The sequence below is a fragment of the Tursiops truncatus genome, chromosome 1 (assembly GCF_011762595.2).
Source record: "Tursiops truncatus isolate mTurTru1 chromosome 1, mTurTru1.mat.Y, whole genome shotgun sequence".
Lineage (NCBI taxonomy): Eukaryota > Metazoa > Chordata > Mammalia > Artiodactyla > Delphinidae > Tursiops > Tursiops truncatus.
Genome location: NC_047034.1, coordinates 179,755,976 through 179,781,899, shown reverse-complemented (window position 1 = coordinate 179,781,899; position 25,924 = coordinate 179,755,976). Strand labels below are relative to the sequence as shown.

The 25,924-nt window shown below is 51.0% G+C and overlaps 1 protein-coding gene across 28 annotated transcripts in view; it reads right to left on the bottom strand.

Moving 5' to 3' along the window:
- Nucleotides 1-25,924, bottom strand: part of NPHP4 (nephrocystin 4) — a 148,661-nt gene that overhangs the window by 30,133 nt on the left and 92,604 nt on the right. For 26 of the 28 annotated variants that reach the window (XR_004523247.2, XR_004523242.2, XR_004523243.2 and 23 more), the window contains 6 exons: nucleotides 24,682-24,789; nucleotides 23,259-23,407; nucleotides 22,911-23,102; nucleotides 22,270-22,457; nucleotides 5,294-5,454; nucleotides 2,160-2,340 (listed from right to left, as the gene is read on the bottom strand). Coding sequence is in view for 25 of the 28 variants with exons in the window: in XM_073796961.1 (XP_073653062.1) it covers nucleotides 2,160-2,340; nucleotides 5,294-5,454; nucleotides 22,270-22,457; nucleotides 22,911-23,102; nucleotides 23,259-23,407; nucleotides 24,682-24,789 (979 nt within the window). In the remaining 3 variants the exon portion in view is untranslated. The remainder of the gene's footprint in view (nucleotides 1-2,159; nucleotides 2,341-5,293; nucleotides 5,455-22,269; nucleotides 22,458-22,910; nucleotides 23,103-23,258; nucleotides 23,408-24,681; nucleotides 24,790-25,924) is intronic. The other 2 variants (XM_073796975.1, XM_073796979.1) reach the window with 1 other exon arrangement.

Sequence of the window (25,924 nt, the reverse complement as noted above, 5' to 3'; positions counted from 1 at the left end):
GGTCAAAGAAAGGAAAGGGGCTCTTGGGATCTCTAAACGATGAATGACCCCATAAAGCCTCAGAAGAGGCTGGCAAAGAGACAGCATCAAAAAGCTCGCCTGAGGGCTGCCCTGGTGGCGCAGTGGTTGAGAGTCCGCCTGCCGATGCAGGGGACACGGGATCGTGCCCCGGTCCGGGAGGATCCCGTGAGCCATGGCCGCTGAGCCTGTGCATCCGGGGCCTGTACTCTGCAGCAGGAGAGGCCACAGCAGTGAGAGGCCCACGTACAGCAAAAAAAATAAAAATAAAAAATAAGCTCGCCTGAGCCGAGGAGCCGCCGAGCACGAGGACCGCCCGCCCTCTCCCACAGAAAGAGTCACAGGAGACCTGGGCGTGGGTGACAGATGCCGGGATCCGCGGCCTCGCACTTGGCCACAGCTGTGAATGCAGAGGCGGGGCCCCATCCGGGCAGGCGCCGACCCTGCCTCTGTCACCCTGAAGGCCTGCACAGCATCACCCCACCTGCTGGCCCGCGCCTGCCACTCGCTGCAGAACAACCAGTTTTAAAAAGAAACAAAAGCCACGACACTTTGTTTTTGCTCAAGAACTGCAGAGGAAAGCACAGTGCTGCCACGCCGTACAAGTGCGCTGCGCGCAGCACCGGTCCTCTGCCTCACAGCCTCCCCGTCTGGGTATCTCAGGCCCCTTCCCGCGAGCTTATCTCTCTCTTGCAGGCAACGTATGAAAATGACAATTTAAGATAACGCATAATGGAGCTAATCTTTCTTCTGAAGATAAGATTTTAAAACCTGGAGTCACTGCACATTTGTGGGCTGGTGAATTAAAAATAAAAATAACCAACACAATCTTGGAAGCAGAATGCTTCTAGCAACTCCCCTCAGTCGTAGGAGCTTTTGAATAATGCCTGCTTCTCACACACAGCTCATTTATTTCTCCAGAACCTAATTGAGTTTTGCCGTTTCCATATTGTCTGTTTTCGAGGCTGCCCGGGATCCTACATTTGTAAACAAGGGAGCAGAAGCCTGAGACCTGGCTTAATGAGCTCCGCGCTCACGCCTGCTGTTCCGTCCCAGCCCCGCCTGCCCCATGCTGTCGGCACAGGTGGAAAGGGCCCATGGGGCTCAAGGTCTAAAATCAGGCTGGGTTGTAAGGAATGGAAAATTCCCCAATAAAACGACAGAGAGGTTTGAGTCCAGAAACCTCAGACGGCTTGGTGTTGTCCCGCTTTCAATCCTTCCTCAGTCCCCTCGAGGGGGATGGAGTGGGCTTGTCACTAGCCCCACGAGGGCTCACACTGGCCTCTGCCCTGAGGCGGGCACAGGCAGCTATGCCCGGCCTAATGTCCCCTGTCCCATCAGGGTCCTCAGTGGAGCCCCCAGAATGTCCAGGCAGAACCATCCCAGCCACACCCAGCCCCAGCCCCCTGCCCACAAGGAAGGAGGACTGGGGCTTTCCTCGGTGTCTCTGACGAGCAGCTCTTGGGACACCATCTGACGTAAGGTCAAGGTGCTCGGCTCTGAACAAGCACATCCCTCTGCCCCTCTGTTCCCAAGCTGTGTGGTGCGGAAGTTTAGGAAAAGTTCTCTCTTCTCTCCTCCACAATGAGGCAGTGCTATGAGCTGAAACTCCAGATGAAACTCTCTCCCGAAACCAGTCATCTTATTTGAGGATCGTCACAGCGATGCCCCATGGATAGTACCAGAAATAAAATGTGGGCAAGATGGAGACAGCTAATAATACCAAACCCCGACCAGAAATCAGGAACACCAAACAACTGGTGCCAGGGAAGGCTCAGAGGTCAGGGGAAGGCTCAGTGGTCAGGGGAAGGCTCAGTGGTCAGGGGAAGGCTCAGAGGTCAAGAACAGATGCTCAGTGGTCAAGGGCAGATGCTCGGTGGTCAAGGAAAGATGCTCAGCGGTCAAGGGCAGATGCTCAGTGGTGAAGGACATTTGTTCAGTGGTCAAGAGAAGGTGCTCAGTGGTCAAGGGCAGACGCTCAGCGGTCAAGGGCATACTTAGTAGTCAGCTAATGAGAGCTCTTCTGAATTCCTACTGAGTGCTGATGCCCACGATGTGACCCCTGTCCTGAGGGGGCTCATGCCCCAAATGGGAAGAAGAGTAGCCACCCAGGAACAAGGGCAAAGCTGCCAGGGACTCACCCACGTTAGCCAAGGTCAGGTGCAGCCGGCCCTTCACCACCGTGTGGACGTTGATGGGCTTGACGCAGCCAAACCTAGTCACGTCTCCACTCACCACCATGGTGTCCTGTTCGTGCTCTGTCGCCACGACCTCAAGCTCATGCGAGACCTGAACGGCTGGGCGCCCTTGGCGGAGGAGGTGCTGTGGAGGAGAAAGGACCGGTCGGAGGGCGGCCGAGGCAGGGGCTATCTGCTTCCGAAAACCCAAGTCCCTGCTGTCGGGTCTTTCCCCCAAATCCTTATTAACAAAGTGCATCCCGATTCACCCACTGAGCAAACCCCAGGGATGCACAAGTGGGCCTGGCAGCCACCTGCGTGGAGCCCCCTCCACACGGAGAAGATGAGAACACGGCACAGAACAAGGGGGGATGCTGAGGAAGCCCAGCTCCGCGTCAGCGGGAGCCCCAAGGAGCCTCCACTGGGCCCCTCAGGATGAAGGTGTGCCTCCAGGCAGGGGGAGGGCACGCCAGGCCCGGGCGGGACACAGGGGGCTTCAGTGTGGCAGAAAGGCAGGCAGCAGGTGTGACGAGGGGCCGCGGGGCAGACGGAGCTGGGTCAAGAGGGTCCTTTCCGACCCCACTCTTCTCTGCTAATCAAGTTTAACCCTTCAGAACCCTCCTGAGCCCAAGAGCGAGTGGGGCTGGCCGGGAGGGAGGGCTGGGCCCCTTCTGCTGCGAGGCCCGGGCACGTCACCAGGCCTCTTGACCGTCACGCGTAAATGGAAGCGCGGGGCCAGGTTCAGGTCCTGCTTCTGGAACTCTGGCCCTGTCCCTCCAGCACTTGTCCTCTGCCTGTCTCTGGGGCGGACACGCCCAGACCAGATCCCTGCTGAGCGGGTCTGGGGCTTCCAGCTCCGGAGACCCTGCGTGCGCAGCAGCGCTTGTCCACATAACGCCAACACGTTCACGGGCCAGGAGCCCCGGCAGCCAGACGGGGTGAAGACCCCTCCAGGGGGCGGCCAGTCAAGGCAAGGAGCGACGCCCGGCTGCCCCAGGAGCAGTGATGCCAATAAAAACAGGGCATCGCGTCTCACCCAGGAAACTGCAGAGGTTTTTTCCCCACCCTGTAAAGGGTGGGAAAGCAGGCGCCTTGGTCATCTTCCGGGAAGAGCGCCGTGCCGGGCCCCTGGGCCCCCTGCCCGAGGCTCCGTATTGGTGCACCCGTGACTTGGAAACGTGGCTTTGGGGCGTTCTCATCTGGGGAGAAGGTGATGGAGTCAGACCTGGGCTGAAAGCCTGGTCCCAGCAAGACCAGGGGCTTCGGCTTCATCCTGCACACGGGGATCAGGGCAGCAGTCCCAGGGCCGGGCTGAGGACACCGCAGCAGAGCGGGGGTGCAACCAGGCCCCGGCAGCGACCACCGCGAGACCCCAACGATGCTGGCGCTGTCACCGCTCAGGAAATGAGCTGCAGGGGTGAGCCAACATGACCCCAGGATGTTCCCTGCAGTGTGTCCACCAGGACAAGGCGCTTAAATGTCCAACAACGGGGGACAGTGCGACGAGCTGTGATGCGTCTGGAAACGCAGGAAATATCCACAGAAGGCCACGTAAGCCGTTGACAGCTCAGGACCTGGACTTACACAAATCTTCCATCTTCTCTACATAGATGTTAAAGTGAAGACTTGCTTATTTTTAGAAAGTAAAATTCCATTTTATTTAAACCAATTCTGTGTCAGTAAACCTGACAGCACTTGTGGAAGGGGCTCTTCGTGGAGGATGAGATCAAATAACCCCTCCACGCGCTTCGCTCGCCCCTCCCTCCCCTCGCCTCGCCCCGCCCCGCCCCTCCTGCCTTTCACCTCACCCCTCCCTCCCTCCTTCTATTCATCCATTCTCAGCCATGCCCTACCCACGGTGGCCTAGGACTGTGCTGGGGAGGCGTCAGCGGCCATCCCATTCCCACCCTCCATGACATCACTGGCCAGTGTAGGAGACAGACAGGCCATATCCGTGACGACCTTGGGGGGCCTGAGGAATGAGAACACCAGCCGACACCTGCTGAGTCCTCACCAGCTGTGACCCCGCCCCATGCTCTTTGCACACTGCCCCCCGGCTCCCTCCACTGTCCTGAGGGCCTCAGCCCCTCAGGGAAGGGCCCCGAGCCCCGGTGGATGGGACAGTTACAGCCCGGGTCAGCCGCCAGAGGAAGGGAGGGACAGAGGAGCAGGCGGCCCCCAGAGGATGGGGGGCACGGGACCGGGCCCGCTGCGGCACAGGAGCCACGAGATCCTCGTGGGCTGGGGTGATGAGGGGCAAGGGGGGACGGGACCAGATCTGCAGGCCTCAGTGACCAGCCGTGCAAGGCTCAGGAAGGGAAACCAAGGGGGCCCGTGGCTGGAGTCCAGAGGGAAATAGCTGTGTGGGATGAAGGAAAAGTGAATGAAGGTCAGAGAGATTCCAGAGATTCCAGAGCTGCAGCTCTCCCCCGTCCACCTCAAGGCAGGGAGGAAAACTCTCGGGACAGCATGTCGGCAAGTGGATGTGGCCCAGTGCCTGGCCAAGAGGCCGCCATGTGACCCCACGTTGACCCTCTGGGGTCCTGGTCACACGAAAGGGAAGGTTTGGGGAGAAACTCTGGGAAGAAAATTGAATTAATGCATGGACTTCAGTTTTAGAATATGAGGAGAATGGGAAGCACAGTTAGAAAACGAATTAGCTTCTGATTCTAGTTAGAATGAGAGAAGCACAATTCAGGGAACTGAGAACAGGCATCAGGAAACATTTTCCCACCCCATCATTCATTCATCCTGTCCTCCGTCCTGAGGGCACACCTCTGATGGACCAGCCAGGCTCTTGGTGAACAAGTCTGATCCCGAGCTGCTCTCAGGAAACATCCATCCTCACCGTCAAGGGAGCAGAGGTGACGTCGCCTGGTGGGTCGGTTCACAGGAGGAACTGATAACTGGGCGGATGTACCCTAGCATGATCGAGTTTAGACTCTGTGAACATCCTTTCCTTTGGGGAAGGAGAGGACTCGGCAGTGCCTTGAATTTGTGAACCAAGAAGCCAGGCCCCTGGACAATGCCCAGTGCTGGGCGATGGCCCACACTGCTGGGCGACAGACCTCACAGAAAGGACCGCGGGGAGACGTTACCTTCATCTGAACGGCGGCGGATCCGACGAGAAGCAGGGAGTCTCCGTCCCAGATGTCGATCTGCAGGGTCTGCATGGCCAGGTAGCGGGCGAACCAGCGCTGCTCCCCGGGTCTCAGGAATCCAGGGCCCACCAGGTACTTCAGCTGAAAGCCCGGAGACCCTGTGCAAAGAGGCCCCAAATGCACCCAGAAGTAATTGGAATCATTTATCACCTTTACACTTGGAGGAGTTTCTGCTCTGGTCATGATGACTAATTTCCGCTTCTGTCAGAGTTACAGCTTAATAAATACATTAATCAAAACATTATAAAATATCTAAATTAACAACATGAAGAGTGGTGTTCAGAAGACTACATTTCTTTCCAATGTATACAATAAGCTCCTCCCCAAATAAGACTGACGGTTTTTACCAAGTCCTAGTGAAACAGTCTACGCTGGATAAGGACAGATGCCCCGACGGGCCGGCCAGGGAGTATGACTCTGGGCGCACAGGATTTAGGGAGAAATGCTGTCCACATCTTCTGTCAAAACCGGGTGGTCACCAGATAAAGAAGATGCGGTACATATACACAGTGGAATACTACTCAGCCATAAAAAAAGAATGAAATGATGCCATTTGCAGCAACACGGATGGACCTAGAGATTATCATACTAAGTGAAGTAAGTCAGACAGAGAAAGACAAATATCATATAATATCACTCAAATGTGGAATCTAAAATATGACGCCAGTGAACTTATCTTCAAAACAGAAACAGGCTCACAGACACAGAGAACAGACTTTGTGGTTGTCAAGGGGGACGAGCGTGGGAGAGGGACGGAGTGGGAGTTTGGGGTTAGCAGATGCAATCTATTATATACAGAATAGATAAACAACAAGGTCCTAGTGTATAGCACAGGGAACTATAGTCAATATCCTGTGACAAACCGTAATGGAAAAGAATATGAAAAAGAATGTATATATGTACAACTGAATCACTTTGCTGTACAGCAGAAATTAACACAACACTGTAAATCAACTCTACTCCAATAAAATTTTTTAGAAACCGGGGTATTCACACACAGGCGCATGGAGAGCTCAAACTGAGACGGAGCTCAGCACACGGTGCCTAGGTCACCCCGATGCCTCCCGCCCCCAACGCGCCCAGGAGCCCCACAGAAGCACAGGCCTCTCCAAGGTCGCTCCTGGTGCCAGGCTTATCACTACGAGACAGGAGCCGGACTGCGGCCCCCGCCTTCACCTTTGCGGAGTGGCATCACCATTAATCCTAAATTGGCAAAGATGCCATTGAAGTCACCATTAGTTAAAGTGCAGGGACAGCAATGCAGGGGAAACACACTGAGAACAACATTTCCGCCCTTTCCGTCAATAACATAACAGTATTTACGTGGCCCCGCTGAGCAGAACGCTAACCACAGGGAGGAAGGCGGACGTTAGCTCGGCAGCCCAAGCGGCCCCGGGCAGGCTGAGACCCTCGCCCCGTGGGTGCCCACACGGCGCCCTCTCCGCTGTCCTCAAGGCCAGGACAATGCGGTCGGCAGGAGCAGTGAAGCAGGTCCGGACGGGACCCAGCTCGGGGCACGGGGGGAGGGCGTCCGGTGGGCCCAGGGGATACAGAGCAAGGACCGGCGGGGTCCTGGCTCCCGCCATGGCTGGAGCGCTGACAGAAGCGCCCTCCAGGATGGAGGGGCAGGCGGCAGCAGCACAGAGACCACGGGAGGGGCTGGAGTGATGCTGCACACGGCAGGCCAGGCCCCAGGGCTCGGCCAAGGTCACACGCCACCCCGGCCCCCAACGGCCAGGTCTGAGAAGTAAGCGGCCTGCGGCACCTGATCAGTCCCCCGACACCCACCGTGAGCCCGGCTCACCCAGGCGCAGTGAGGACTGGAATGAGGACCGGGGAATGAGGAAGGCCGAGCTCACAGCACCGACGGCAGCGCCCACCTGCTGGGTCCCGCTGGGCTGCAAGGAAGGGGCAGCGGCGGCACCGGCCTCTGATGTGGCTCAGACCAACGGCTCCAGGTGCACACGGACGTGACCGTGTGGGGCGACCCCCAAATGACACCCGCAAACACCCTTCCCTGGGCGCCCTGCACACTCACCCCCAACACCTCCAGTCCCACAGAGCCTCCACCCGGACTTGCACTCGCGCCTGAATGCAGTAGGTCCCAGCTGGACCCCGCGTCTTCCTCCCCAGCCAGCTCCCCCTTGCGTCACCCCAGAGTGCCGCCCAGCACCGCGTCCTCCCGACGCCCTGGCTGGGCTCCATCACCACCACATCCCGTCAGCTGCCGGGTCCCCTCAATACGACCATTAATTCACACGCGGCAAATGTTCCGGGCCCTGTGTGGGGTCGTGTGGCAGAACAGGATGGACAGGGTCCCTGCCCTGATGGAGCTCACGGTCTCGGGGGGACACTTTGAGCCCAGAGCTGACAGTGTGCTGAGTGTCGCACACGGGGGCCATCCTGGTCTGGGCACAGTCCAAGGCCCCTCATGCTGGACCCTCCCAATTCCTCCCCACTGTAGGCTCGTACCCCTTTGCTCCTGTCTGGCTAAGACAACTGACTCCTCGGTGGCCTTCCCTGAGGTCCAGACCCCCCACAGTCCATCCCATGGCACTGCCAAAGCGTCCACAAAAGGAATCCTGCGTCGTCTCCATCCCACTCAAAAACCTGCAGTGGTGCTGACCACTGACTCCTGGGGGTAGTGGTACCACCCTACAGGGTCTGCCCAGGCTCCCCAGCTTACCTCCCTCACCCCTTCACAGACACCGCCCAGTCCAGCTGGGGTCCCTGCTGCACCTCAGTCCTGCCCCACCGCCACGGCCAGGTCTGGCAGATGCTCTGCCTCCAGTTGGACGGTCCTCCCCCACCCCTCTTCTCAATCTCCACCCCTCCTTCATGACAAACACCTCCTGCTCCGTGAAGGTAGCCACGACTCCTCTGATGACAAACACTTTATAACACTACAGTCTACAATGCGTGATGAATGCGTAACAGCTTGGAGTATCTATGCACCAAATAACAAAGCAGAAATCCAGAGATGTAAGAAGAAACAGATGAAAACACAATGACAGTGGAGACCAAACAACCGCTTTCCTTTCAAGGCAGGTCAAGTGGACCATAAATAAGTAAGGATACAGAAGACCAGACCAGCTAATCCATAAGGCAGAGTGTATGCATACACATACAACATGGTACCCCAATAACAGAGAATATATCTTTTCAAGTATATTTGGAACATTAATAAAAATTTACTGTCTATTTCACCACAAAGAAAACCTAAATACGCTCCTTGAAGTAGAAATATTACAAATAATATTCTCTGATCACAATCCAACAAACTAGAAATTGGAAAAAAATTTTCAAAACAATTCACTTATTCTTAAATAATTCTGTGTCAAATGGAAAACATGATCAAAACAGATTTTTTAGAATAATAATAATGAAAATACTACTTATCAGAATCACCAAAACATAAAGCAATAATCAAAGGAAAATTCATAGCCTTTAATACTTTATATCAACCAGAACAAAAGAATTAAAATAAATGAATTAAGCAACTCAAACAAATTAGGAAAATAACAGCAGAGAACACCAAAAAGAAAGCAGAAGGGGGGTAATAATAAAGGGAAATGCAAAATCTAACTGATTAAAAAAACAAGAAAATAGCGAAACCTATTTAAGGTACACTTATGTGCCTTCAGAAGACAGGGAAGCAGAAATGAGCAGATGGGAAGACATCCCTGTTCCTGGGCAGGTCCCCTCCTGTCCTTCAAGGGCAGTTCCCCTCTCGTTCATCTATGAACTTCTCCAGAACCCCAGATAGAGCCTAACAAGTTCACATAGAAAACTAAACCAGCAAGAATGTCTGGAGAACGGTGCCAAAAAGAATAGCATAACACCTCTGATCAAAGAGCGCGACCTTTGTGTGTAGACAGACAGTCTCATGAACTACAGCCCACAGGCCAACCCAGCTGAGAGCTAAGAATGGCTTTTACATTTTCTAAGGGTTGTGAAAAACAAAAGTCAAAAAAAGAAGAAAATGATTACAGAGAGATCGTATGTGAACCCAGAAAGTCTAAAGTATTCATGATCTGGCCCTTAACAGAAATCCATTTGCCAACCTCTAGTCTAGTGGAACAAGCAAGAAAATCCAGAATGACACCCAAGTAATACAAAAAAGTTTGCTATCTGATAAGGGTGGATCTCAAGTCACTGGGGAAAAAGACAAACGTTTTAATAAATAGTACTGGGTCAGTTGGATAGACATTTGGGAAAAGATAAAACTGATCCAAGTCTGCCCTCACACAGCAGGATAAACTACATAGAGATCAGAAATCTAAACGTAAAAAATGAAACCGGTAAATCCTAGGAGAAACCATGCACGCATCTCTTGCTGAGCCAGGGGAAGAGAAAGCCTTTGCATCTGTGACTCAAGAATCTAGAAGCAATAAAAGACCGACACATTAGACTACACGGAAGTAACACCTTTACATAGCAAAACCCATCCTAAGCAAAGCAAAAAGACAAAGTAGGAAGCATATTTGCAATGTATATCACAGGCAACAGCTAATCTTCCTAATACAGTTCCCAAAACAGAGAAATGGAGAAAGATATGAATAGAAGTTTGCAGACAAAGACAAAAGATGCTCAACTTCACTCATTACAAGAGAAATGCACATTAAAACTTCACTAAGATCTATCTCACATCAATCAGAATGTAACAACCTATTTTGCGGAGGAGGCCAGAAGATCTCAGGCTAACAGAGAGGAGGTGGTGCTGTCTATCAACACCACTGAAGCCTTTTATCCTATAATCCCACTGCCAGCAATCTGCCCTAAAACATACCTCCATACACAGAAAACACGAGAAACACAAGGTTACTCATTGCTGCGTTACCTGAAATAGCAGGACGCTGGAAAGACCCAAACCTCCATCAGTAGGATGATGGTTAAATAAACCACAGAACATGCACCCAATGTAGGACGATGTAGCTGTAAAAACAATGCAGACGGTTTCCACATGGAGTGGAACTCGGGATGGAAAGTTAACTGAAAATAGCACAGTGAAAACGTGTATTTGGTATGCCACCTACTGAATAAGAAAAAACAAAAAATAAAAACGTAAATATTTGCTTAAGCCGGAAGCTAGAAACCTGGTCACCCCCAGGCCGGTGAGCAGGGGGGGGGCTGTCTAGAGGGGCGAGGGTCGAAGGGAGCCTTGAGCGCTCATTCAGCTACGGGTGAGGGTCGAAGGGAGCCTTGAGTGCTCATTCAGCTACGGGTGAGGGTCGAAGGGAGCCTTGAGTGCCCATTCAGCTACGGGTGAGGGTCGAAGGGAGCCTTGAGCGCTCATTCAGCTACGGGTGAGGGTCGAAGGGAGCCTTGAGCGCTCATTCAGCTACAGTTTTATGTTTGGGGCCACGTAAATATTCCAATCGAAAAGGAAAGAAGGCAAAGATGAAACTGAAAACAAACTGAAACCAACAAACTCGACTGAACATCAAATAGGCAACAGAACTCCATAGAGAAAAGAATGAACACAAGGGCTTTGGGCCACACTCACTCACGCTACATCCTCGGTGGGACACAACCCTAGACCAGAAGAACACAAAGAAACCTGAACTTTTGTCAGCCATGTATCGTTAGTATTCAAACCAGCGGTATAAGTTTGAAAATACATTGTGCAAATTATAAGGGAAAGTAAATAAGTACATATATTATCGGGAAACACGATTTTCGGTTTAAGAGGAAAGAGATACAGATAAAATATTTTAGGGAAAAACCTCTAAATTGAAATTAGAAATATCAAGGTGAACTCATGTTTTAATATACATGCCCCAGCTCTGCCCAGGGAAAGGCCTAGAAGCAGTTGAGACCCCGATCAAAAGTGCCCGGATTGATGGGCTTCCCTGGTGGCGCAGCGGTTGAGAGGCTGCCTGCCGATGCAGGGGACACGGGTTCGTGCCCCGGTCCGGGAAGGTCCCACATGCCGCGGAGCGGCCAGGCCCGTGAGCCATGGCCGCTGAGCCTGCGCGTCCGGAGCCTGTGCTCCGCAACGGGAGAGGCCACAACAGTGAGAGGTCTGCATACCGCAAAAAAAAAAAAAGTGCCCAGATCGTGATCTTTAGAAAGCACTCCCAGTGCGGGGCCAGGCTCCCGGGAGAAACGGGTGACTGGATCTGAGGCAGAAAAAGCACAAGGCGAGGCTGGACACCTTTGCTCCAGAAAGGGAGGAACTGCCCAAAGTCCAACCAGAGCGTGTCAACAGACTCAGGCCAACCCGAAGGGCTACAGCTGGCCAAAGACGAAACAAAGAGCTAGGATACACAAAACCTGAACTGTCACTATTAGAGTAACTATTACAGTAAGTTCTTACTCTGAAAATTAGAAATTAAAGGGAAAGTATTTAACATTTGTTCTGCCTTTTTTGGAGAACATATATGTAGTTCACTCCTGGTAGATGAGAGAAAGTCTCTTTCTATAGAAGAATGCCAGCTCATAAAGGGAGACCAAATGATAGCATTAGAAGAATTACCATCTTGAAAGCTCCATTTAAATAGCTGATCCGGGCAAAGTACAGCCACGGATGTTAGGACAGTAGGTGAAGGGCTGCAGGGGTCAGATATTCACACGAAGCCCAAGAACAGCCCCAAGAAGTCTTCCAAGTGCAAAGGGGGCAGCGCCTACCTCTTCCCACTGGAGACACCTGGGCGGGTGCCCCTACCAGGTGCTCACACTGACACCCGCACGGTGACACGGCCTGACCTCGGCGCCTCCGATGGGATGCACGGGCAGCACGCGGCCTCAACGATGAAGAGTTCGCACCAAATCCAGGATGGGACGGAGCCCTCAGCCCTTCCCCCAGTGGACGAGAACTACTGAAGACGAACGAGGTAGACAACCAGGTGAGGAAACAATCAGACACACGGAATGTGGGACATTCTGCAACTCGCTCAGTCTCTTCAAACAGGCACCAACACTGGACAAAGAATGCAGGGGACAAGTCTCAATGAAAAGAGACTGAACACATGATTACAGGTAATACATGGGCCTGGACTGGATGTCAGAGCAAAACACAGCTATAATGGACATATGAGGGGAAATGGGAAAACTTGACAATGAAATTCTTATAATCTTAAGTATGATAACAGAATTGTGTGTATAGAAAAGGACGTCCTTATTTTTTTATAAATTTATTTATTTATTTACATTTTATTTTTGGCCGCGTTGGGTCCTTGTTGCCGCGCACAGGCTTTTCTCTAGTTGCGGAGAGCAGGGGCTACTCCTTGTTGCGGTGCGCGGGCTTCTCATCGCGGTGGCTTGTCTTGTTGCAGAGCACGGGCTCTAGGTGCACAGGCTTCAGTAGTTGTGGCACGCGGGCTTAGTTGCTCCGCAGCATGTGGGATCTTCCCGGGCCAGGGCTCGGACCCATGGCCCCTGCATTGGAAGGCGGATTCTCAAACACTGCGCCACCAGGGAAGTCCCAGATGTCCTTATTTTTAAGTAATGTGTGCTGCTATATTTAGAGGTAAATTGTCACCACGCCTGCATTTTACATTCAAATGATTCTGAGGTGGGGGGAAAGATGAACAAAGAGATAAAGCAGGTATTCCCAAATGCACCAGCACAACTTCTGTAGCTGGGGACACGGAATTAGGGCACCTGGAGAAGGCACAGGAAAGACAAGATCCAGTAAGGAAGAGGCGATCAAGGCTGTACTACAGGGTCCAGACCTAGACGCTGGTCTGGTGGGAGATGCCCCCTTGGCTGGGATAACTCAGGGGCGGGAAGATGGACGAGAGTTCTTTAGGACAGTGGATGCTCTTGGCTGACCCAGACTCCAGCTCTCACACTAGGGAAGACCCCACTAGACAAAAACACCATGAGACGCCTGTCAGAAAAACAACATGTTAGAAAAAAACAGGCAAGAATGCAAGGGAAATAACAAGGAAAGGCGGCCCCGTGCATGTGGTATGGAAGGACAGGGACCAACACAAGCAGATGAAACGGCCACAAACTTGGGGGAACCTTCCTGAAAGGAGCGGGGGACAGTAGTAAGTGAGGAAAGTCCAGAGGCACATCCCACTCTTGAAGAAAAAGAGGAAACAGAAGAAATTCTACTCACAATGTAGAACAGTGACTAGAGTGGCAGAGGCAGCCAGCAGGCCTACGGGCCGCAGGTTCCAGAAGCTGCAGTTGCTCCCGCTGGACCAGAGGTGGCAGCCGTTTGGCATGAGCCTGCTGAGGGCTGCCCACAAGGGCGTGTGGGAGCCACATCATGGACTCTGGGCACCAGGACGCAGACCTGGAGGGGAAGCGGCGACCCTCCACGAGAACTGGTGGTCAGGGCTGCCAAGACTGTAAACGTCCAGACTTTGCCAGAAGACAACAACGTCTCAAATGCCACTTTCCATAAGTGGGTCCATCCATCAGAAAAGAGCGATTGTGTGGCAGAGCTGAGACCAGGGCTTTTTCTCTCTGGCCTCATGCCCCCCTGAGTCTCTGCTATCATCTTTGGCAAAACCAAACTTTGGATTCTGGGAATAATGTTCTGCTTAAAATAAGTATTCCAGGCTGAGAAATGACTCACTTCGTAAGCTTGGTGGGTGTGGAGCCAATGCTTTTAAAATCTTTTATGTCCTATTAACTCTCTGCATTCTTTATGAAGGTCACAAACCTCAGTCCCTACCTCACAGGATACACAAAATCAATTCCAGATGAATTCTAGATCTGAAGATAAAAAGGGAAAAGAGGCTTCTAGAAGGTAACATAGGAGGATATCTTCAAGACTTTGTGGAGACAAACTCATTTTGGGTGTAGCTTAGGAAATCTGCCCATTAAGGAGAAGACTGATAAATTGGACGTAATTTTCATGGAAAACTACTGTTAACCAAAAGATACCATTAACACAGTCAAAGGCAAGGCACAGAGCGGGAGGAGATGTTTGTAACATCTGAAGAAAGACTGGGATCAGGATATATACATAACACCTACAAACACCGAGAAACAGACAACACAATAAAAAATGGGCAAAGCAGTGCAAAAGAGGCTCTGCCGAAGGCGACAGCGTGTGGAAGGTCATCGGTCAGCCAGGAGATGCCGGCACATGCCCACCAGGAGGTCACGTGAAAGAAACCAACAGAGCCACACACATTACACAACCAGCAAGGACACAGGCAGCTCAGACTTTCCGTCTACTCCAGCGGATGTGTCAGCTGGCACAGCACTGGAGAGGGAGTGCGCCAAAGCTAGACCTGTGCTGCCCCGGGACCCAGCAGCTTCAGTCCCAGGCACAGACCCACGCAGATGCACACACACACATGCGCACCAAAAGAACGATCGTATATTCTTAAAAAGCCAAGAGAGTGGAGCAAAGGGAACCCTCGTCCACTGTTGCTGGGAATGTTAAGTGGTACAGCCACTATGAAAGCCTCCTCCAAACCTTTTTTGGAGGTTCCTCAAAACACGCAAAAATAGAGTTACCACATGATCCAGCAATCCCACTCCTGGGTATTTAACCAAAGAAAACAAAAATACTAACTCGAAAAGAAATCTGCACCCTGCCCCCGCCATGTTCATTGCAGCATTATTTATAATAGCCAAGATGTGGAAGCTACCGAAGTGTCTACCTACGGACGAACAGATAAAGAAAATGCAGTATATATATATATATATATACAAAATATTACTCAGCCGTTAAAAAGAAGGTAATCTTGACATCTGTGACGACGTGGATGGATTAGAGAAAGACAAACACCATATGATTTCACTTATACGTGAAATCTTTTTAAAAACAATCAGGCTCGTTAAATACAGAAAGCAGACTGGTAGTTGCAAGAGGTGGGGCGGGGGGTGGGCAAAATGGGTGAAGGGGGCCAAAAGGTACAAACATCCAGTTATAAAATAAGTAAGTCACGGGGATGTGATGCACAGCACGGTGACGACAGTTAATAACACCGTGTTGCATATTTGAAAGGTGCTAAGAGAGTAGATCGTAAAAGTTCTCGTCACAAGAAAAACAGAATTTTATAATTATGTTCAATGATGGATGCCACCTAGACTCGTTGGGCTGATCATTTCACAATGTTTTAAATATGTTCATAGCAGCATTATTCAAAAGAGCCAAAACCTGGAAATCATTCAAAGGCCTGTGAACAGCAGAATGGGTAAACATTGTGGAATATTCGGACAACGGGTTTCTATACAGCCAAGATCACGGACAAACTACTGCTACATACAGCAACATGGAGGAATCTCCCAGACATGAGGTTGAGCGAAAGAAGTTAGATTCAAAATGGTATGGATAATATGACCCGTTTAAGTTCAGAAAACAGGTAAAACTGGGCTTCCCTGGTGGCGCAGTGTTTGAGAGTCCGCCTGCCGATGCAGGGGACGCAGGTTCGTGCCCCGGTCCGGGAAGATCCCACATGCCGCGGAGCGGCTGGGCCCGTGAGCCATGGCCGCTGAGCCTGCGCGTCTGGAGCCTGTGCTCCGCAACGGGAGAGGCCACAACAGTGAGAGGCCCGCGTACCGCAAAAAAAAAAAAAAACAAGTAAAACTGATGCAGAGTGATAGAATTCAGAAGAGCCGTTACCCTTGGGGGAGGTCAATAACTGGGGTGGGGGGTTGCTGTGTAATGCTCTACAGCCCCATCCGAATTGGGTGGTAGATACACAGATGTGTTCACTTTGTAAAAATTACACCTTTTACAAAAATTAACTCAAAATGTTAATTTTTGTAATGTAAAATGCAAAACTATCAAACTCCTAGAAGATAACATAGGAAAAAACCTAGGTGACCTTTCAGATTTGGTGATGACTTTTTAGCTACAACACCAAAAGCACGATTCATAAAAGAAATAATTGATAAGCTGGATGTCATTAAAATTTAAAACCTCTGCTCTGAGAAAGACACCATTAGGAGAATGAAAAAGATAAGCCACAAGCTGGGAGAAAATAGTTGCAAAACACATATATGATAAAGGATTTGTATCCAAAATATACAAAGAACTCTTAAAACACAACAAATATGAAAACAATATTAAATCCAATTTAAATTAAATCCAATTTAAATTAAATCCAATTTAAAAATGCGCTGAAGATCCGAACAGACATCTCACCAAAGAAGATATGCAGATAATCAGTAAGCAGATGGAAAGACACACTACATCATCTGTCATTAGGGAACTGTAAATTAAAACAATGAGCTACCACTACACATGTACTTGGATGGCCCAAATCCAGGACACTGACAGCATCAAATGTTGGCAAGAATGTGGAGCAGCAGGAACTCTCATTCACTGCTGGTGGGAATGCAAAATGGTGCAGCCACTTTGGAAGACAGTTGGGCAGTTTCTCTCAAAACTTAACATACCTTTACTATACGATCCAGCAATTGGGCTCCTAGGTATTTACCCAAATTAGTTGAAAATATATGTCCACACAAAATCCCGAACAACAAACTGGAAGCCACCAAGATGCCCTTTGGCAGGTGAATGGATAAATAAACTGAGGTACGTCCAGAGTATCATTCGGTGCCCAAAATAAACGTGCCATCAAGCCACGAAAAGCCATGGAGGAACCGTAAGTGCATATTACTAAGCAAAAGAAGCCGTCTGAAAGGCACACCCGGTATAATCTCAACTAGATGACATCTGGCAAAGGCAAAACTATGGAGACAGTAGAAAGATCAGTAGCTGGCAGGGTGCAGCATAGGGGATTTTAGGGCAGTGAAATTACTCTGGGTGGTACTGTAACAGTGGATATATGATGTTACACGTTTGTCAAGATCCATATAATGTACAACGTGGGGAGAGTAAACCTTAAGGTAAACTCTGAGCTTCAGTTAATAACACGGTACCAATATTGGCTCATCGTGAACGTAAGAAGTTGCTAACAGAGGAGACGGGGCGGGGTGGGAGTATACGGGGCTCTGGGCTAACGGCTCAGGTTCTCTGTAAATCTAGAACTGCTCTAACAAATAAGGTCTAACCATCCTTAAAAATTCACGGGGCTTCCCTGGGGGTGCAGTGGTTGAGAATCCGCCTGCCAATGCAGGGGACACGGGTTCGAGCCCTGGTCCGGGAAGATCCCACATGCTGCAGAGCAACTAAGCCCGTGCACCACAACTACTGAGCCTGCGCACCACAACTACTGAGCTCGTGCTCTAGAGCCTGTGTGCCACATCTACTGAGCCCGTGAGCCACAACTACTGAGCCTATGAGCCACAACTACTTACCCTGGGTGCCACAACTACTGAGCCCGTGTGCCACAACTACTAAGCCCACGAGCCACAACTACTGAGCCCATGTGCCACAACTACTGAGGCCACACTCTAGAGCCTGTGAGCCACAACTACTGAGCCCACAAGCCACAACTATTGAGCCTGTGCACCACAACTACTGAGCCCATGCTCTAGAGCCCATGCGCCACATCTACTGAGCCCGCGAGCCACAACTACTGAAGCCCACGCACCTAGAGCCCGTGCTCCACAACAGGAGAAGCCACCGTAATGAGAAGTCCGTGCACCACAACAAAGAGTAGCCCCCGCTCACCGCAACTAAAAAGAAAGCCCACGCGCAGCAGCGAAGACCCAGCACAGCCATAAATAAATAAATAAATAAATACATTTACTAAAAAAAAAAAAAAATTCATGGAATGGTGCACTTTGTTGTATGCATGTTATATTTCAACAACAAAAGAAAACGTCTTAAGTGAGGCCCATGAAAGACTCGGTGCTGAGCCAGCTCAACCTTCTGAGGTCTTGAGGAACCTGGTCCATCCGGAGAGAACCCCCAAGTCTGGGCTGCCAAAGGAAGCCCAGATCTGCTCAGTCAGAGGCATCTTTGGCCAAGGCTCAGCTGTGTATGAAATTGCAAAGCCTTTGTGGACTCTGAATTTTAATTCGCCATGACAAGAAAATTCGATTCTGGATTTTAATTTCTTTGGACTTCCACTTGCAGGGAAATTTAATTTTTGGACTAATTTCTCTCTGGGCAATTCATAGTGGAAAGGGGCTTACAGTCAAATCAGGAGCGTCTCTAAGTGGTTGGCCTTTTTTATTGAATTATCTTAACACTATCATTTAACCTCATTGCAGAACCTCCGATGAGCTCCACTGGATCAAGTGACTGGATAGCATTTAGCACGGGAAACAGAATAGGGAATGAATGGTCAGCAATGCGTGCAGAGGGGCCCTGAAATCCAGGCATTATTCTGATCCATTTCAGAGCCTTCTGGGGACATAGGCTGAACTATCCACTGCTGGTCCTGGGGGGGACTGGCAAAGGAAAGGTGGTACGTTTGGGAGCAGTGGTCCCAGGAAGGCTCCACTGCTGGTCCTGGGGGGACTAGCAAAGGAAAGGTGGTGGGTTTGGGAGCAGTGGTCCCAGGAAGGCTGGGAAACACCCCCAGTGGTGACTGGTCTCCTCCCCAGTGGTGACTGGTCCCCTCCCCTAAGGAGGGCCACAGCCCCGCTGGCCATAAACTCAACGGTTATGTGAGCTGGGAGAACAAAACGGAGGAAGGTTGCAGGAACACATCGTCCCCAGCCCCACCTCCGTGCAGAGGGACGGCCTGTGCCACCCTCTGCCCAGCACACCCTCCTCCCAGGGCAAGGGCAGCTCATCGACTGGTGGGTTTGGGGGAAGAAGCAGAGCCCAAGCTTCTCACCCCTTCCCCTTTCTTTTCAGATTTGTCCACAGGAAGAGAGGAGGCCGGGGTCCACAGGCAAGCGGGGGGCGCAGGTTCAAGGTTGACGGCGGCTGCCCAGCCCGACCTCTGCCTGCCGCTCACCTGATGGGGGCACGGCTAGCACCACGGGCTCTCGGGCTAACCCCATTCCCACAACGGCTCCGACTCCCCGCACTGATTCTGACCCTGGACAAGGGAACGGAGCATCACCTGCTGCACCCAGGACTTCTCGCACCCAACGATCTGGCTGACCCTTTCCACTATTTCTTCGTTTTCTAAGCATTTATGCTCATTTTCTAATTTCTTTCCTTCTACTTTATTGGGTTTGCTCTGGTTTTTTTTCACCAAACTTCTTGAGCTGAACAATGAGATCAGCATGTTAAAAGATACTTTCTTCTTTACCAACAATAGAAGCATCTCAAGCTGCAAATGTCCCTGTAATTACCATTTTACTTATTTGCTTTTTTTTTAAGTTACTTTTTATTGGAGTATAGTTGCTTTACAATGTTGAGTTAGTTTCTACTGTACAGCAAAGTGAATCAGCTATACGTATACATATATCCCCTCTTTTTCGGATTTCCTTCCCATTTAGGCCACCATAGAGCATTGAGCAGAGTTTCCTGCGCTATACAGTAGGTTCTCATTAGTTATTTTATACATAGTATCAATAATGTATACATGTCAATCCCGATCTCCCAATTCAACCCACCCACCCCCTTCCCCCTTGGTATCCATACTTTTTTTTTTTTTTGCGGTACGCGGGCATCTCACTGTTGTGGCCTCTTCCGTTGCGGAGCACAGGCTCCGGATGCGCAGGCTCCGGGCGCGCAGGCTCAGTGGCCTTGGCTCATGGACCCAGCCGCTCCGCGGCATGTGGGATCCTCCCGGACCGGGGCATGAACTCATGTCCCCTGCATTGGCAGGCGAACTCTCAACCACTGCGCCACCAGGGAAGCCCTAAAGGATCTCTTTTTTTTTTTTTTTTTTTTTTTTTGCGGTACGCGGGCCTCTCACTGTTGTGGCCTCTCCTGTTGCGGAGCACAGGCTCCGGACGCGCAGGCTCAGCGGCCATGGCTCACAGGCCCAGCCGCTCCGCGGCATGTGGGATCTTCCCGGACCGGGGCATGAACCCGTGTCCCCTGCATCGGCAGGCAGACTCTCAACCACTGCGCCACCAGGGAAGCCCGGTATCCATACGTTTGTTCTGTATGTCTGTGTCTCTATTTCTGCTTTGCAAATCAGATCACCTGTACCATTTTTCTAGAGTCCACACATATGTGTTGATACACGATATTTGTTTTTCTCTTTCTGACTTACTTCACCCTGTATGACAGTCTCTAGGTCCATCCACGTCTCTACAAATGACCCAATTTCGTTCCTTTTTATGGCTGAGGCCACTTTACTTATTAGTTTTGATATGCAATATTATTTTGTCATTCAGTTTTAAGCAGCCATTTCTACATTGATTTCTTCATTTACCTAGGGGAAAAATTAGAAATATGTTTTAAAATTCAAAAAGAGCCAGCAGTTTGGAGCCTTCCAGGGGGAGGGCAGTGAATGATTTCTGACCTTGAGGTATTATGGTCAAAGAATGCTATAAAATTAGATTAGCTATAGGGTCTCTTGGTATATGGCAATACCTGCTTGGTGGCCTAAGATATATGCACACATATATGAATAATCAGTTTTTATAAGTTTCAGAGGATACTTGAAAATGACACATATTCTCTAACTTGGTTGTACAGGTTCTACAAGATCATCTCTTTAAACTGTATTTTATAATATTCTCATTAATTCTTTTTCTGCTTGATCAATCAATTTACTCACAGAAGTGTGTCAAAACCTCCTATGACTGTAGGTTTGTCAGTTTCCCCTTATAAAGTCCATCAATTTGTCCTTTATCTTTGGCAGCTGTGGTTGTTAGAAGTTCACGGATTCAGAATCATTTTTTCCTAGTGAATTATTCCCTTAATTATTATTTAATAGGCTTCTTGATCCCCAGCAATGCCTTTGCCTTTTGTCACTTTTGTCTGATGTTAATGTTGTTAAACTAATTTCATTTAATATTTTAACACGTCTTTTTCCACCTGTTAAGTTCTACTCAAGAGGCAGCAGTGGTTCAGACCCCAGGTATGTCCCTTACGAGCCGTGTGCCGGGCCAAAGACAGGACAACTGGCCACCAAAAACAACAACATATTTGGTATGTTCAGTCCACTGCAGTTTAAATCCATCAGTTGATAATGATATCAGAAAAAAAAAGCCATTGGCCCCACCCTTGAAGGATGCTGGGAACTGTCTCACTATTTTAAAAATTAGCAAACAAAAGAGAAGAAAATCAAGCATTATTCTGCCTTCTCTATATGAATCGCACCTCAAGGCAACCAAAGAATTGGTGAGGAGAAGTTTCGTTTTAAGGAAGCATTCCGGCTGATACACGAAGAAGTGTTCTAGGAGTAAAACATCACCACTGTGTAGCCTTGAGTGAAGCGATCACTCCATAAGCAGCAGTCTGGATGGTCACTGATGGGGCATAAGCAGCAACCCAGGCCTCGTGCTGCTGCAGAGATAGGGACACACCACCAGCAATACAGACGCCTTGCCCCAAGCCAAAAGCACGCATCTGCTCACATATCTAGATCTAACTCCAATTTACAGGCAAAACAGGCGATAGAGGAACACCGCAGATGTCACCACTGGGCCGCAAAACCGAAGTGCAGACACTGGGAGGCTCTAGGGCACCAGCAACGTGGCGACTTCAACAAATAAATTAAAGCGAAAAAACAGAGACAGGATGGTGATGACGGCTGTAGGTAGAAAGAGACTGGAGAGTCACACCATCCCAACGCACAGACCTTACTGAGATCCCGATGTGAACAAACTACTAAAAAACTTTATGAAGTTACTCGGGAAATGTTAACATTGGCTAGATATTAAGTTATAATATTAAGTCAGCATTAATTTTAGATGGGGTAATATTATTGAGTTTATGTATTTTAAAAAAGACTCTACTTTTTTAGATCTACATAAGGAAATATCTATAGATGAAATCATATAACGTCTGGAATTTGCATCGAATAGCCCTGGTTTGGGGAGGGACCTGGGCAGCGATGTCACCGGTAACTGTCAGAGGTAAGTGGCAGGGGCACTGATTTACTGCGCTGGTCTCTCCAACTGTGAACGTGTTTGAAGTTTTTCACCGTTCAACATTTTCTAAATAAGAAAATTCGCAGACAAAGCTTGGCCCTGGATTTCGCATTTGCCGGGGGCCCAGCGCTCACCCGCATCAAAGGAGCCGTCCTTGTGAATCAGGACGAGGAGGTGGGGCAGGGAGGCCGAGCTGCTCTTCCCGGCCTCGTCCAGCTCAACCAGCTGCAGCCGCGGCGTTGTCTCGGGGGGGAAGCGGTAGAACTGGAAGGTGAAATACACAGTCTGTGGCCACGGCGCTGCCTGGTCGTCCTGGGACACCCTGGATCCAACGACAGCTCCGAGTTACTCAAGGGTCCGGGCGGAGAACCCGGGCTTTTGTCACACACTCGCAGGAAGACAGCAGGTGAGAGGCCGCCTCCTTCATCCACACCAGCAGCCCTACTGTGACCTCGGGGAGCCCGCCGGGCATCCCCCCACTTCAGGCATGGCTGGAGAGCCCAGATCTCGGGGCTACACCAGTACCCAAGGACAGGGCAACACTCTGTCCACGCTGTAACTAAGGACCACAGGAGATCGGTCAAAGCACGTTTTACAGCATTTGGAAATGGTAGTGGGTGGATCCCAGTCAAACGAAAATAAAGACAGAGGGCATTCCGCAGTCCCGTTAAGACCGGATCGTAGTATTCTCCCAGAGCCACAAAGAAGTTCTTCCTCAGCGCAAGAAATGCGAAAGCCAGGAAAAGAGCAACAGACCAAATATTCAAGCGTTTACCTGCTAAAGGCAAGAAACTGTAGCACTATCTCGTTGCCTCGCAGACAGTCTGATTCTTCCTTCTGAGGGTTGAACTTCACGGGATCTGTAGGATCCACGGCCTCGGCTGGTTGCTTGTTGGCGTCCAGAATCTCGGGAAAGCCGGCGGACCGCAGCAGCGCTAGGGAGGCTCGTGACGGCTTCCCTCCAGAGCTGCAACAGAAGGCCTCCTGAGCCAGCCTCCAGGAAAGGGCCAACCAAGAGGCAGGACCCGGAAAGCCAGCTCTCTAGGAAAGCCCACCGTTCAGGGGGTCGAAGGGTCTTGATCACACAGCACTTGCCCTGGGCCCTCCCAGACCTGCCCCTCACCTCCTGGTCCGGGCTCCCACGATGATCGGGGCGTGCACAGGTGTGAACGGCAGCTCCTGCAACTGCTCAGCAGTGGATGTGCCCGGGACCAAGGCCGTTTGGCTCAGGTCAGCTTCCAGGTGAGAGATCCTGCCCTCCAAGGGGAACTCCTGCCGAACACAGTGGGGCCCCAGGTGAGGCAAACCCAGGCACCAAGGATGCCTGGACCTGGGGCTCGTGGGTGAACTGCCTCTGTCACATTGCAAATGAAAACACAGGAGGCTCAGCTGCCCTGGAATTTCAGGGAAGCGGTGAGTAATTTCAGTATAAGAATATCCCATGCAGTATCTGGGACACACTTATGCTGGAAAGGATTGTTTATCTGAAATTCAAATTCACCGGGGCATCCTGTGTTTTATGTGAGTCGAAAAGCAACGAGGAAGGAATCATAATTTTTTGAACAGCCCAGTAGCACAGGAGACATCTGCTGCCTGAGAAGGCGAATGAACATCAAAACCACGTCTACGGAACAGAAAGATGAAACCAACTCCAATAACGCTAGGGAGACTGTGGGACAGAGCCCCCAAGCCTGTGTAAACGCTTCCCTGTCCCCATGTCACCGAATGCTCTAGGCTTTCACCGGCACCCTCCGCCCGCCTCCGTCTAAAGGAAGAGCCTGACGGGGTCTGGGACGCCCTCTCTCCAACTGGCTTCCCAAGCTTCCCGTTTCATTCAGAAGGAGCCCCACGTGACCGGAGGCAAGGAACACGGGCCTCAGGCGCCGGTAACATTAGAGATGAAGGCTCTTCATAATGACACGAGCCCAGATATATTTTAGAATCAGGCATTTCACCGTGAGGGTTTTCAAGGAAGTAATTAAATGGAACCATTTTTCCTCAACAGACTTCCAAGGCAAGACTGAAGTTTGCAGGTGAACCAGCAAACTCTACGTGAGTCCCCCAAGTTCAGTAGAAGGAAACAGGCCTATTTTAGCCCACTAGCTCCACTGGGATCGGGGACGGTGGGCTTCACAAACTCTCCTCCAGCCGCAGGGCGAGCGTCCTGGAGGGGGAGCTGGCAACTTGGACTGACCTCTATTTACATCTCCAGCGAAACTTCCCCTTTCCTCTCACGTTCAGAGATCTAAGGGCACTTTTACTTTGTCTTCTCAGGTAGAGCAAAGCCTAAATCAAGCCCTGTGGCAGGAAAAGCTCCCAGACCAAATACCCTTGGTCACTGAGACGGATGGTGGCAAAGATCTAAAGCTGGAAGGAGGTGATGTCCAGCCCCCATCCCAACGCCCGCAACACAGAGAACCCAGGAAGGTCTTGGTCACCTCACCAAGGACCAGGGCAGCTCCCAAAGTCAGAGACTTCCACAGAAGTCAGGAGTTTGGAGCCATTTCCTGGAAGGAGGCAGGCGAGAGGAGGGGCAGCCTACTTACCCCCGGGGCCAGGGAGAGCGTGGGGCTCCCCGGTGGCTTTGAGGAGGCTTCGGCCGAGCGGCGCTGAGCTGGGGACTGTGGGGAAGCCGCCAGCTGGGAAAGCGACAGCTGAAGGGAAGAAAGCTTGGGTAAGACGACAAAATGCACCCCAGTACCTTCACAAAGCCCCTCCCACCGCCCGCTGGCACAGGCCCCTGGGAAGGAAGGGAGGACTCTGATGCGGCCACAGGGAGCAGTGAGGTCTGGAATCTCCTGGAACCCGGCATCACGTCTAATTGCTTCTTCTCTAACTACCGAGAGGGGCAATTCTGTGGTTTCTCCCACATCATAATATTTGAATAAAAATATTATTAACAAGGAAAAGCAAGTGGAGAAGGGGAAATGGCCAGGGAAGCCGGGTGGGTTCTCTGACACTCGGGCTGCAGGGCCAGCTTGTCTCTGAACCTCTCTGGGTTTCACCTCCACCCCTGGACTGAACTTCTCCAAGACCCCTTCTGATTCTAACCACCTGTGTTCCTACGACATGAACCCGCCCGTTAAGGCAGTGACCATGATGGCAGCTGACGTGGGCCCTGGAAGCCCCACTCCACCACTTCACTGCCACGTGACGTGGGCAAGTCGCCTAACTAACTTGGTCTTGCCTCAGTCTCCTCATCTGTAAAATGGGGGTGCTAACAGTACCTAGGTCACAGGCCTACGGTGAGAAAGGGCTTGGCAAGGTACCCGGCACAGGGTCAGGTAAATGTGACTAACGTGAGGAAAACGAACGTTGCACTAAAAGGCCGGTGTGAAGAGGTGGAGGGCCCTCGCTCTGCTGAAGACCCGTCTCTCAAATCCTGGTCTCTATTTATGATGTCCACGTTAACAAATGAGACGTCTGTCGTCAGCAGCGACAGCTGGCCCGGGGGCGGGGGGGGGGAACGGGGGGGGCTGGTGCTGGTACAGAGAAGGACCCAACCCATGATGAGGTGCTGAAGAAATGGGCGAGGGGCACTGGGGGATCCGGGCAGCATCTTAGGGGCAGAGAAGAATTTAGGGTCTGCTCAGCTCCCCTCAGAGCCCACAAGCCGCCGTGAGCGCCTCCTGCCTCTGGGGCTGGAGGTGCTGCCCTGTGGCCCCTCAGCACTTAGGGGCACCATGCCGACCGCTGGAGGGAAAATGCTGGGACAGGCCAGCGGGGGCCGGGAGGCTGTCCTCAAACACGTGTCTTCGGGCAAACACCACGTTCACTTCTGGTCCAGTT